This window comes from Fulmarus glacialis, unplaced genomic scaffold, assembly GCF_000690835.1.
Source record: "Fulmarus glacialis isolate BGI_N327 unplaced genomic scaffold, ASM69083v1 scaffold6559, whole genome shotgun sequence".
Taxonomy (NCBI): Eukaryota; Metazoa; Chordata; class Aves; order Procellariiformes; family Procellariidae; genus Fulmarus; species Fulmarus glacialis.
In genome coordinates, this window is record NW_009231350.1 from 184,325 (window position 1) to 197,298 (window position 12,974).

Here is a 12,974-nt window from a genome sequence, read left to right on the forward strand (position 1 = left end):
GTGTCCTAATTGTCCCCCACGCACTCCCCAGGCATTTTTTTGGTGTAACCTATATGAAAATTTTCCATTTTCGTTTCTGTGACTTGAAAAGGCAGCTGCTTAACCAGTCCCTTCTGCTCTTCCTTGAGACTTGTCTCAAACAAGCTGCACGTCCTCCAGCATGCCACTTGTCAATTGAGTTGCGAAGTTTCCCTTGGTGTCTGTATCTAAGGAAAGCTGGCATCCACCTGGGTCAAACCAGAGCCTGTCTTCTCCTTGGTGTTACTTTGTCAGTGAGTTCTGTCTAGCAATTGCAGCGCCAGAAGAAACAGTCTCCGGCTGTGAGCTGCTGCTCCGTGTGTTCTCTTGGTTTCTAACAAATTACTGGGGGCTTGGGGTGCTTGCGCAGTCAGCCTGGTTCTGCAAGAAGGTTGCAGTGATGAGGCTAGAGGGTGGGAGATGAGGTTGTGGTGGTGATCCAGCAGATGTGGCCAGCTCTCGCGTCCTCAGCAGGGATGCTCCTCCTGCAGAGAGAGCCTGCACGTGGGGAGAGCTGGAGCAGAGGACTTCACAGTGGTGTTAGGCCACGTTGCTGTGCATGCAGCTCACCAGAGGCACTCCCAGCCGCTCTCTCGGCGCAGATCAGGAGGATGCAGTTTATTGGGTTGTCTCCATGCTTGTTATTTTACTGATTGACTCAGTTGAACTGTTACTCTGATAGGGTTTCATGCTGCTATAAATGAGCTGTCCTGTGCCAAGGCATCTGTCCATATTCCTGACAGCAATTGCTCAGCCTGATGGGTTGCTTCTCTTTACGTGAGTCTGAATCTGAAATGATGCTTACTGGTTTTATCAGGCGAGAAAGTTGTCTCTGTCCCTTTCCCCTATCTCTATACCCAGAAAATGGGAATGTGGTGTGTGTTATGTTGCCATCTTCAATCTGGTCTGCAGAGAAGTTCCCTTATGCCTGCCTTACTCTGCTTTAATGCTTTACCTGTCGGGTTGATGTTTGAGAAAGCTGCAATGGGACGTTTCCAATTTGCAGGTGGAGCTGATGCGTGCAAGTTTAGCTTTAAGGCTCTTTCTGTTGCTCCCCATGAGCAGAGCTTCATGTGTGGCTGAACCTGCCCACACACCCTCTGCTGTACTTAAATCACTCGTGTGCAGCTGCCGTCACCCCAATTGCAGTTACACGCTTCGGGGGTGCTTTGCCCTTTCTGGTGTTACAGCAGTCATCCTTCATGCACCCAGTGTGCCGAGACCGTGGGACTGTGTGGAGAGTGAAGTCAAGTCCCAGCCTGTTGCAGCTTCCAGCCTGCAGGAGACGAATGTGTTGCAGCAGTTGGCAGACGGCTCAGAGCGCTGCAGCAGAGGAAGGATGCTCTGCTAAACCACAAAGGAGCAAAACGGGAAAGGCACATAACAAGACCACTAGACTGCTTGGGAGCTTTTGCCAAAAAGTGACAATTAAACTTCTGTCTTCATCTGGACACCACCACCAATTCCCAAGAGAGACTGCAGGGAGGGGGAGAGTTCCCTTAAAACAAACAGGGACACACAGGAAAGGATCTTGTCTTTGTGCAGAAGCCTTGGAGCACCTCCTGAATAACAGATGGCTGCAGAAAACCTGGCAGACAAGCAGCTCAACGCTGCCCCAGTGGGAATCAGCATCTTCCAGTAAGTTTAAGAAACTTATCTTATTCCTGGTAACCCAGTTGCTGTTCCTGTTTTGAGTGGGTAGAAATGAAACCCACTTTGGTATTGTAGTGCTCTTCTGTGTGCACAGAGGCTCCTATACAGTCTATTTTAAGTTCACCGATGATATTTTCCTCAAGATCTGGTACCCAAACCCTGCCTATTTTTCATTATTCTTAACATACCTGCTCTCCCACCCCCAGTTAGCTGCATGTTGGCAGTGACAACTACTCCATCAGAGTAAGCTGAAGAGTTTGTTGCTCTGATACAAAAAAAGTCTCCCAGTTAATATTTGCCCTAGACTCCTTTCCCTCACCTCCCACTTGCCCTGTTGGTGCGTCAGGGTTTTAAGAAGGAAAACGCATTGTGATGCAGATGTGTTTATTGAAACGGCAGATACAGAAAGAGGAGAATACAAAATGTAAAGCACTTCGCAGCTTGATCAGTGCCCTGAGCTTCCAGCACTGTTAGCTATTCGGGACGTATGCTTCCCTGAGTGAGGCGTGCTGGTTATTAACCAGGCTCCTGCTGAGGTTATTTTTCCAGTCCATGAGCAAGCTATGCCTAGAGGAGGGATCTTCTTAAAAAGGAGCGGTAAGGCAGAAAACCCGATACTGTCTTCAAGCTCTCTCCCAAGTGGTCAGAGTCTGTGGGAACGATATCTAAAAGCTGAGAGAGAAGTCAGGATTTTTGTTTCCATGGAGACTGAACTTATGACAGTGGTTCCCTGCTTCGTTTTCAGCCCCTGAACCTGGTGCCTTTCCCATTCCTATGCCTTGCAGGTGTGCCCTCTCCCCGGGATCAGCCCTGGATTCTCATGTGCAGGATGAGCAGAGACGGAGCGTCTGGGGCCGCCAGGCATGCCTTGCGGGAGAAGCGAGATGATCTGTGAGGAGGCAGGATCTTTTGAAGGCAGAAGAAAAGAGAAGCAAGTTGTGCTTAGGCTGACCAGACAAATGCAGAAATTGCTCCTGGCTGAAAGTGCGGAAACAAGCAGCTGTGCTGGTGAATAACTGTCAGATGCCTCCCTGTTCAGCTCGGCCACGAGCATCTCACACTGCGACCATGGGACGGTCCCCTCATGCCACAGCCATGTGTCCCACTCGACTTTTTAAGACAAGAAGCAATGAGCTGTTTCTTCACTGTTTTACTGCTCTACATGAACGCATAATCTTGATAATGTTTGTGATGACTTGAATAAATACCTTGTACTCATTTGTTAATGACGTGGGTCTCACTGGCTTTTTCAGGTACCCTGTTCTACTGAGTTTTGCTGTGATTTATTCTGCTATATTTAATAAAGGGATTTTTCTTACTGCTTTTGCAGTACTTCATCAGTAATAATAATAATTGACAAAGATCAGCATAAGCTTATAAATCTGAACCTATGCTATGCGCATAATGAAATGTCCTCTCATAACATTTAAGAACAACCACAATAAATACTAATTTCAGTCCCTTAGCTCAAGGCCTCAGAGTCACGATACACCTAACTCAGTGATCCTGACGGACGGGCTGCAGGCAGCAGGGCTGACGTCTGTCTGTCTGTCATGTTTCTAATGACTGGGCGCCCCTCAGGGGCACTTTGTTCCTGACTGTCTCGGATGCTCAAAACAGCATGAGACAGGTAGCGCTCAGCTGTCTTCCACCTTTCTTGGGTACTATTATCTTCATTCTGATAGCACATTTCACTGTTTGTGATACATTGTTAAATAGCTTCTGCTTTTATCTGAGTGTCCAGCAAAGCACTTCTGAGAAAGCAGAGAGGCTGACGTGGATCCCGGTGCTGGCTCTGTCCAGTGCAGCCCGAGACCAAAAAACCCCTTTCATGCTGAAGAAAACATCTCCTGCTTAGAAAGATAAATAAAATCTTCGTATCGCAGACACCATGATCTTGTTAATGAACCTTCTGGATCAGTTGTGGCTTCCTGGGCTGGACGTGACCCTCCGGGAGGCGAAGCCGAGCTCCCTGCTGCACTGAGGAGAGCTCGTACCTTGGTGCCCTGCCATGGGCTTGGGGCACGGATGTGTGGGACAGTGGCCTTTGTCCTACAGCCTGCAACTTGGCTGTCTCCTACACTTGTTACTTTACGGAAGATTGAAATTGTCATTTACTTCCCTGCAGTAGAGACTTTTGGGGGTTTTTATCTGTTACTTTTTAATCTGTCATTTTGTTTTATCTAGCAAAGGTTAATTTTATATTCTTCCCTCACTCTGCTTTTCTTTCTTTTGTCAGCAAGTTCTTTGTTGTTGTTATTTCCAGAAATGAGCCACCAGCACTGTGCCGTAATAGCTGCGCTAGCAACTGTACCTCTCTGTTGCTGGCTGTGTGATACTGTAGGTCCTGTATGAATGCTAATTTACCACTTTGGATTTAAAAATTTATAGGAGATACCTAGCTCCTGTGAGGGGTTCCTACTGCTAAGATGTTTCTCTGTGTGTGAATGCATTTATTTTCAATAACTATTCCTAGGCAGATTATACCAAGATTATGCTGACAGAATTATTTGACAGCGTCCCTTGATATCTCGGCATCTAGTAAAGAGCCAAAATCCTGAGGATATTTTGGAGTTTGTTTTCTCTTTAATCTATTCTCTTTGTTTCTGAGAGCAGGAAATAGATTGTGTAGCTCTTAGCCTTGATAACGTCACGGTAACGTCCATCTTATTTGATCTGAAACCATTAGGTGTTGAAGGAAGACACAGGGAAAATAACAGAGGGAGGGTGAGCATTGAACCAAATAATTGTATAAATGCCAAACTAAAACCAGTCTCATCCTATGTGCGATGTCCTTTTGTCAGGAATTAGAGAGATGTATGTTCCAAGTAATGGATTTTACCAAGGGTGATGGTGGGGGAAAAAGATGAGTAAAGCATACATACATAAAATATTGAAAACACGGAGTAGGTAACACTTAAAAAGCAGCCTTGTGTTTTCAAATTAATGGACCTTGTCAGCTGAAATACAGTATATATTGAAAACCCTTGAGAGCTAAAGATTATTTTAATATGCACTCTTCCCCTCAACTTCATTTTAAGACTGGTTTTAATTATTTTCATGGGAATGGCAGTCTAGTTTGATGCCTCTTTTTGGTTATGTGGTAGCCCAGCAGAAGTCAGTGATTTATTTGTGATGGGAAGGGGAGCTTGCCAGTGCTTGCTTTGAATTGTCCCAAGCCCCTGGCACTTGGGGGAAACAGTCACTACCAAAACCAAAGAGCGGCCTCCATTTTTCAGTGCTCATTTGGCACGGGCATGAGCAGCTGCCCAAGGAGATAGGCAAAGGCAAACTGACTCAGCTCCTTCTCAAATTTGTTGACAATTTATTGCTGTGTTGTACAAATATTTAATACAAGATGGGGATGGCCTGTGTATGAGGAGTTTGTCTAAATGCAGTGGGACTGCGTGGGCGCAGTTATATCTGTTGAGGAGCATGGGTGGAAATTGCATTTAGCAAATGGAAAGGTAAACTAAAAGTGCAGATTTTTAAGCAAATCCTGAAAAGTCTGTACTGCGCTCAGAAATGCATCTGCAATTCACCCAGCACTTCAGGCTAAAAAGCTTGGGTAGGGATAGCAGCAGAGGAGCCTGGAGGGAGGTCTGCATGGGGTTACAGCTGAGTTGATTCCTTACCTCAGGTTTTGTCGGTTGTGCTGAGTTGTGGCCACAACAGAAGACATTGCTACAAAGTCTAACTCGTTTAATGCTTACTTTATTTTGCACTAGCTGTAGCATCACATTTGGTTCTTGTGTAGGCTTCCTCTCAGGACTATGTGGGAGAATTCACCTGCAAAATACCAAATCCCCACCTGGCTGAGTGACATTTTCTTCCTGCAGTAAAAGAAACCCGTGCTCCGCTGTGCATGGCACAAAGCCTACGTAAATGTAAGGAAGCGCAGTATTGAAAAAAGGGGCAGTACTGTGCTAGGCTGGAAAATTGAAAATCAACCAAAACCAGGACTTGGAGGCTACTTTGAAGTCACTTCTTCCCCATGCAAATAAATCGCTGACGTCTAGCAGTGAATGGAGCACTGAGCCCTTGCTTTCTTTAATCGTCTCTGAGAAGCAAAGCAATTGGGAATTTGCAGGAATCACCCAGCTCAAGGGATAAGGGGGAGGGGGAAGCTTGACAGAGCAGCTTGTAGGAGCGCTGTGCTGCATGATTGATGGTGATTTCTTATTGCAGTTTCCTGCTTTTTCAACTTCACCACCCCATCTGGGATTGTGCTGTCACCAAATTACCCCGAAGAATACGGAAGCAGCTTGCACTGTGTTTGGTTAATTATAGCTAAACCTGAGAGCCGAATTCACTTGGCTTTCAATGATTTTGATGTGGAGCCTCAGTTTGATTTCCTAGCCGTGAAGGATGGTGGGACTGCTGAATCTCCAGTGCTGGGGACCTTCTCAGGGAACCAGATCCCCTCCTCTCTGACCAGCAGCGGTCACGTAGCCAGGCTGGAGTTCCAGACTGACCACTCCATGGAGAAGAGAGGCTTCAACATAACCTTCACCAGTAAGTGCCCAGTCCTTCCTTCTGGTTTTCATTTCAAGCTCTAAATTCTTGTTGGGGACTAATGGGCAAGAGTTTGATCTCACTAAAACCATTGCAAATCCGGAGTAAGTCTGAAAATTGGGGATTGCTTCAGATTTGCAGTTGGGTAACTGAGGATTGGTTTCAATCTTAGAGCTGATTGCACAAGCTCTGTCTGGCTGTGAAGTTTAAGTGTTGTCCGGTGGTGAAAGAAACAGTTTGGCCCTGGATTATCTGTCCCTGGAGCAGCCAGGGTTTCTGTTCTCCCATCAGCTGGCAGCTTGCTGTGTGAGGTGGGCTTTCTGCTCGCTTGCTCTCTGCCTCCGTTCTGCTCGCTGAGGTGAGACAGTGCTTTGTGGACAACTTGATGTAGATCAGGAGGACTTATTAGATCTCAGATGGTTGTGTTCATCAGTCAACACTATCATCGTTTGCTGACACCTAAAAGTATGCAAGACTTTGAAGATAAAGGAAAACATACATCAGTGTCTTATATCTGCGGAAGTTTCAATGCTTTATATTATATTTGGCTTCACATAAGTCCAGTCTTCAATGAATGCTATGGTAATTTTATCCTCGTATTGTCCTATAATTTTCTAAAGAGCATTATTAAACCTATTCAGCAGAACTGATAAATGATTTTGTTATAATAGCCTTTAGTGGCACAGCTAAATTAATAGCCTTTCTAACTATGATTGCAAATCCTCTATTTTAAAAAAAAAAAAAAATCGGAGGTCTTAAGAAATTATTTGCCACACTACAGCAGGCTGAAGGCTCATCAGATGAAGTAGCTTGTGTATGGTAGTATCACATACCCAGGATTGAGTCCTAGATCTGCAAGCAGGGAGACACCTCATCCAGAAATGCTGGTGGTGCCCTCCGGTCTGCATCTCCGATACATTGCATACCCGTGTTGGGAGTTGTGGCTGTCCCCTGTATGAAGACATTTTTAAGGCAAATTTTTCATTGTTGTAAATGACTCTTAAGTATGCATAAGTTAACCTGTTCTGACTGCTTGAACTACCGAAAGGGAGGTCCTGAGTCTTTCTCAGACACTTTACCACCCTTTCCTTCCGTTTAAATATGAGAGAGGAGACAACATATTGCTGCAAGGGACAGGTACAAGAGCACAAGGAACAGATTCAGCCTGTGTTTTCCCCTTTAGCAGTGTATATAACAAGATAATATAAGAGTAATGATGCTCTGTAGGAAATCCTGAACTCATCTGAATTTGGTTAAGTGCATTAAAGATACTAAAAGCATGTGTGTGTAATTAAGTGGAGGCTTTAATCTTTCATATGCTGCTCATCTCTGAAGACCACCTCCCTGCATATGAAGATATAGTACATAATTATGCACTTAATGGGGAATTAAAGGTGTAGACTTGCTTTCTGATCGGTTGGCTGGCCTAGTTTTTAACTGCTGGAAAAGGGCAGGTCTTTAAACAGAGCTATGTGTCTGTGCAATTCCACGTGCAACTTTGCAACACCTAGAAAGGTAATTGCTGGAGTGTCCTTCATTTTATCCTAGTAATGATGACAAGGTCAGGGACTATATGGCAGTCAGTCACAGAACGTGCTGAGAGGACCCTTACTTTTAACCACAGGGCCTTAAAGCTTTCATTTTTTCATGTTAACGGTTAGTATGTCCCCTCTATGCAGATGCCTGCGCTGCAGTATTTTTAGAGTTTTTCAAAATCTTTCTCTATTTTGAGTATTTGTGCATTTTTATATCTGAAAGATTGCTGAGAAGATAATTTGGTTCTGCAGGCTCTTTCCTGGCCCCTGTATCTCAGTACCTCTTGGATGCAAATGGTTTTAATCTCATCCTTCCTCTCTCAGGTCGCAAATGAACACTTGCAGTAGAGACAGGGAACAGAAAAATTTAAGCCACTTCAACTAGATGAAAAGTTGAACTGTGGGAGCACACACTTGGGTGTCTTAGCAGTGTAGGAAAGAGGTGGTGACATGATTTCTGCCACAGGCTGACTCGTCTGTGCAGAACACAGTAGCTTTGCTGGGATGATAGTTGGCCAAATTCAAGTCCGTGCTGTTTGGTCTTCCCGATGAGGAAGGTCTGCTGTCTAGGGACAAGATCAAGTGCTATTGTCTCCTTAGGAAAGACACGAAATTATTGTTTAATTCTGAAGTTTGTGGTCTAACATACTTATTTTTAAATTGGACAGAGGTGGGGGAAACAAGTTACTCACTATTCTTTTGTCTTTCCCTCTTAGCGTTCAGGCATAATGAATGCCCTGACCCTGGCGTGCCTGTGAACGGAAAGCGATTTGGTGACAGCCTCCAGCTCGGCAGCTCTGTGTCCTTCCTTTGCGATGAGGGCTTCATTAGGACCCATGGCTCAGAAACCATCACCTGCATCTTGAAGGAAGGAAATGTGGTCTGGAACAATGCAGTGCTCAGATGCGAAGGTAAATTTTATCATCTTTCCTACTAGTCTGTACATGCACCCTGGAGGGAGGATGATCCCCTGGTGTTTCAGGAAAAAGGATAATAGCTCAAGATCCCAGTCAGATAACCCACAGCGACGGTGTACAGTGCTGATCTTGTGGGAGGCCTTTTTCCATCATACAGGCAGAGGCATTTGCTGCTGAGAGCTGAAGGGCTATTGGACTTTAGTTCTAACCCTCATCTTCTCAGTTATGGCCATGATTTTACATAGCTCTGGAAGGTGGTGTCTGCACAGGAGAGTTTGCTTAGGAGGAAGTGCCAGTCCAGTAATCACCAAGCACTGAACTCAGTTTGTTTTCTCATTTTTTGTGAAATGAATTGATGGGGATTATTTTTATTAGCTCAGTTCTTGTTACAACAGGTGTTTTTCTAATAACAATAATAAAAGGCTTTGATTTACTGATGACTAAAAGCAAAAAATTAATGGGAAAGAGCGAGACCTAAAAAAAGAGTTGAAAGATGGATAGAAGTGCTGGCAGGAAATTATGTAGCTTTGGGGCAGAAAGGAGGCTCTTGTTCAAAAATACCATAGTTAGGATCCAGTTGAGATCAATTGACTTTCATTTGGTGTCCTTCAGATCAGCAGTGAAGGTTTTTGGGCCCAGACTTACATAGGTATTTAAGGTCATACCAAGTGTGACATTTTATAGCCCGAGCGCAGAGCTCGCACCAGGGTTGGCCCTGGGTTGGTGCTTGAGCAGCTGCTCTGGAGGAGCAGGGTCCCCTTGGTCCACGAGGCACTGTGAGTATCCTGGGACCACGGGCTTGGTCTGCCCGTGGGAGCTCCCGAAGGCTGTGACAGTAATGTGGTCACGCTGCCATGCGAGGTATGCGTGACCAGCACCAGTGACTTAACTCAGCAGGACACGGAGAAACGCCTGGTGATTAATCCTGCAAAGTGCTGAGCAGGGGGAACACAAACTCACGCGAACAGACATGCTTTTCTGTCCTGTTTGATTTTTTTAGAGGACAATACATTGTAGTTATTTAGGGCTCTAGGATTTTGTACCTCTGGTCCATCAGATCCAGTGTCCTTTTTCCAGAAAAGATGATAATATATCTTCAGCTTCTGCTGATGGCACAAGGGACCACAGTGCGGAATAAATGCCATAGTCTTGTGATGTCCCTTGTGGTAGAAAAGACATGACTCAATTACCACAGATACGAAAGATTTTCTGGCACCTGCAGCTACTGAAATGCAAACTGACCTTGCAGTTTTCTCTGCTTTTATATCTAATAATTATTATTGTACCCTGTCCCCTTAGAGCTGCTGCACAAGGTCAGGCTACTGACTCCCACAGATAGAGTAGCAGGCTGCTACATCTTCAGTTTAAGCTGAAAATGCTGTGTTGTTATTTCATCTGGTTCTGATTATTTTTTAATATGTGGGAAACAATAATGCATGAAAGCTATTGCATGGCAGGACAACACTGCCTGGCAGGGAGGGTGTGTCCGATCATGCCACAGCTTCCGTGATGCTCTTCACCTGAATTGTGTCATCTTCCTTGTCCCCAGCGCCGTGCGGGGGCCACTTGACATCGCCCAGCGGAACCATCCTGTCCCCCGGCTGGCCTGGCTTCTACAAGGACTCCCTGAGCTGCGCGTGGGTCATAGAGGCCCAGCCGGGCTACCCCATCAAGATCACATTTGACAGGTGCTCACCCGGGACTTCTCACGAGTTTCCTCTTTGTGGTTGTTTTCAGTGGTTCCAGCAGTGTTGAGTTGTAGCCACCCCTGGAGGAAAAGGGAACGAACTGCTCAGCGCTGTGTTTGGCAGCGAGGTTCTCTTTCTCCCTCTTTTTTTTCTTTTTTTTTGTGTTAATAACTTCTGACAAGACATTAAAATTCACCTAACATTCAAGAAGAAAAGGTGGAAAACGGTGATTTTTCCCTTCTTGTTTTGACTAACTCCTGCTAATTTGCAGTGCTATTTTAGACACATGTAGGACACGTTTTCGGAGGCTGGGCTCCCACATGCTCAGCCTGCCGGGGAGAAGCAGCAGTGAGGATCTTGCCCTGACTCAGGCGTGCCAGGTCTCTTGACTTGCCCTGGATTTCACTGTTTGAGGAGGGCTATGCTTTCTTGAACCTGGGTCTGTATGTGTGAGAAGTGATTGTTCATGTAGCATAAGATGCTTGTGGCTGCAAAGACTGTTCGGTGTCAGCAGATGAAGCAGGTGAAGGATAGAAAGAAACCAAAATGCGTAGGAGGGGAATGACGTGTTCTCAGCGAGATGCTCAGCCAGCCGAAGGTCGGGCAGTAGAAACGGACTCTCATATTGCCCTGTGGCCTGTGCTGCCGTCTAGTCATTAGAGCACATTCAGCACTGCAATGAAGAAAAATTAGCCATGCTGGTTTTTCACAGACATATTCTTGTGTCCCTTTCAGATTTAAGACAGAGGTGAATTATGACACCCTGGAAGTGCGAGATGGCCGGTCCTATTCTTCCCCGTTGATAGGTGTCTATGATGGGACTCAGGTGCCCCAGTTCCTCATCAGCACCAGCAACTACCTCTACCTCCTCTTCACCACTGACAAAAGCCACTCTGACATAGGCTTTCAGATCCGATATGAAAGTAAGTGCAAGTTACTCATGTAATTACGCGCTCTCCAGCAGCACAATAGACTCAATCAGAGGCCCGTTGGACTCGCTTCTCCCCTTTACCAGGCAGTTAGCACTATTACAGTGATTGGAGAATGCGAAGCTACTGCAAGTGAAGTAGCAGTTTCTGCTTTTAGACCATCTTGGTTGTTTAGAGTTTTTTATTTTAGCATCTACAGAATATTATTGATTTTAGGAGGCAGAGTTGAGTTCCTCTGTCTGTTTCGTCCTCTTACTTTGGGGATAATCAGTAGGACTTTGAATGAGCTCTTAGGAGGAGTTGAACTTTCCCCCAGGCGGATCGCTGCCCCTTGCAGCAGGCTCTGCAGCCCTTGAGGGGTCTGACACAAGTGGGTTTGTTTGCCACAGCTGTGAAGCTCCAGTCAGACCACTGCTTGGATCCGGGCATCCCGGTAAATGGCCAGCGCCATGGGAATGATTTCTACGTGGGAGCACTGGTGACGTTCAGCTGCGATTCAGGCTACACGCTGAGTGACAACGAAGCCCTGGAGTGTGAGCCGAACTTCCAGTGGAGCCGGCCACTGCCCAGCTGTGAGGGTAAGGAGTGCAGAAGAGAACATCTGCAGGAGGTGGCAAACGCTTCATTGCAGATCTCCTGCAAAAGCAAAGCAGCAATTGTGAAGTTCACACTGATACTGATACGTGTATTTTGTTTGATTTTGATGGGTTGGGCTTTGTTTTGGCATTCAGAAGAACTGATATTCTTCCAGCTGATGATGGGTTTTGAATTCTTTAATTTTTTCTCCTTTTTTTTGCAGCTCTATGTGGAGGTTACATTCGTGGTTCCAGTGGTACCATCTTATCCCCAGGCTTCCCTGATTTTTATCCCAATAACTTGAACTGCACATGGACAATAGAAACATCACATGGAAAAGGTGAGAAACTTTTAGCTTAGAGTGGTTTTAGAGATGGACTGGAGGATGGTGGTCGGTGGAGGAGGTAAGTGCTCCCTGTGTAAATCAAGGGTTTGTCTCCAAGGCGGTGATGGTGGGTACCCATGTGCTTGGCCAGTTGCCATTCTTGCCACCACTCAAACATTGTCTCTGGACAAGATGCAGAGGTTTTTGGTGTCACATCTCTTAATCCCTTTAATGTGGAGAGGATTAAGAGGGAGAGACGGTCCCGTATCAAACCCCCAGATCTGAGAGCCTGCGCCAGGTGTTATCTTCGGTTTCAGACCTTTGTGGCAGTATCCTCTGGAAAGTTAGCTGATGTTTGGATGCCTGGTATTGCTAGTAATGTCACATGGAGGAAGGGCAAGCTGCCACTGACACCACTGCAGTAATATCTAGTACTCCGTAGTGCTTTCGGCCTTATTTTTCTTTGCAGTGCTGGATCACTATCTGTATAACGTTTTACAGATGGAGAAGTGGAAGCTTGTAGTAAATCACTTCTAGACATAGGACAGAACTCAGGCTCTCAGTTCCCAGCTCTGTCCTAGTTCTGCAGCTCTCATTTCCCCGCTAGCTAGGAGTATTGCCAGCACAGAGGCAAAGTGCAGATCTATTTAGTCCAATCTCTTGTGCAGCACAGGCCAATCTTTTGTCTTGGAGGAAAATTTCAAGAAAATGTATCATTGACAATTAGAGAGCAAGTTTTACGTACAAGGGCGGGAGGTAGTTTCTCCTGATCCAGTCAGTACCTGCCTGGGGTAAGCACAAAGGGTATAAACCCTTTA

General features: G+C 45.7%; 1 protein-coding gene across 1 annotated transcript in view; it reads left to right on the forward strand.

The window, feature by feature from the left end:
• The window catches only part of LOC104081695 (CUB and sushi domain-containing protein 2-like), a 306,834-nt gene that overhangs the window by 182,852 nt on the left and 111,008 nt on the right, over nucleotides 1-12,974 (forward strand). Inside the window, 6 exon segments of the mRNA XM_009584534.1 lie at nucleotides 5,860-6,186; nucleotides 8,438-8,632; nucleotides 10,188-10,326; nucleotides 11,062-11,249; nucleotides 11,645-11,833; nucleotides 12,055-12,171. Coding sequence (XP_009582829.1) covers nucleotides 5,860-6,186; nucleotides 8,438-8,632; nucleotides 10,188-10,326; nucleotides 11,062-11,249; nucleotides 11,645-11,833; nucleotides 12,055-12,171 — 1,155 coding nt within the window.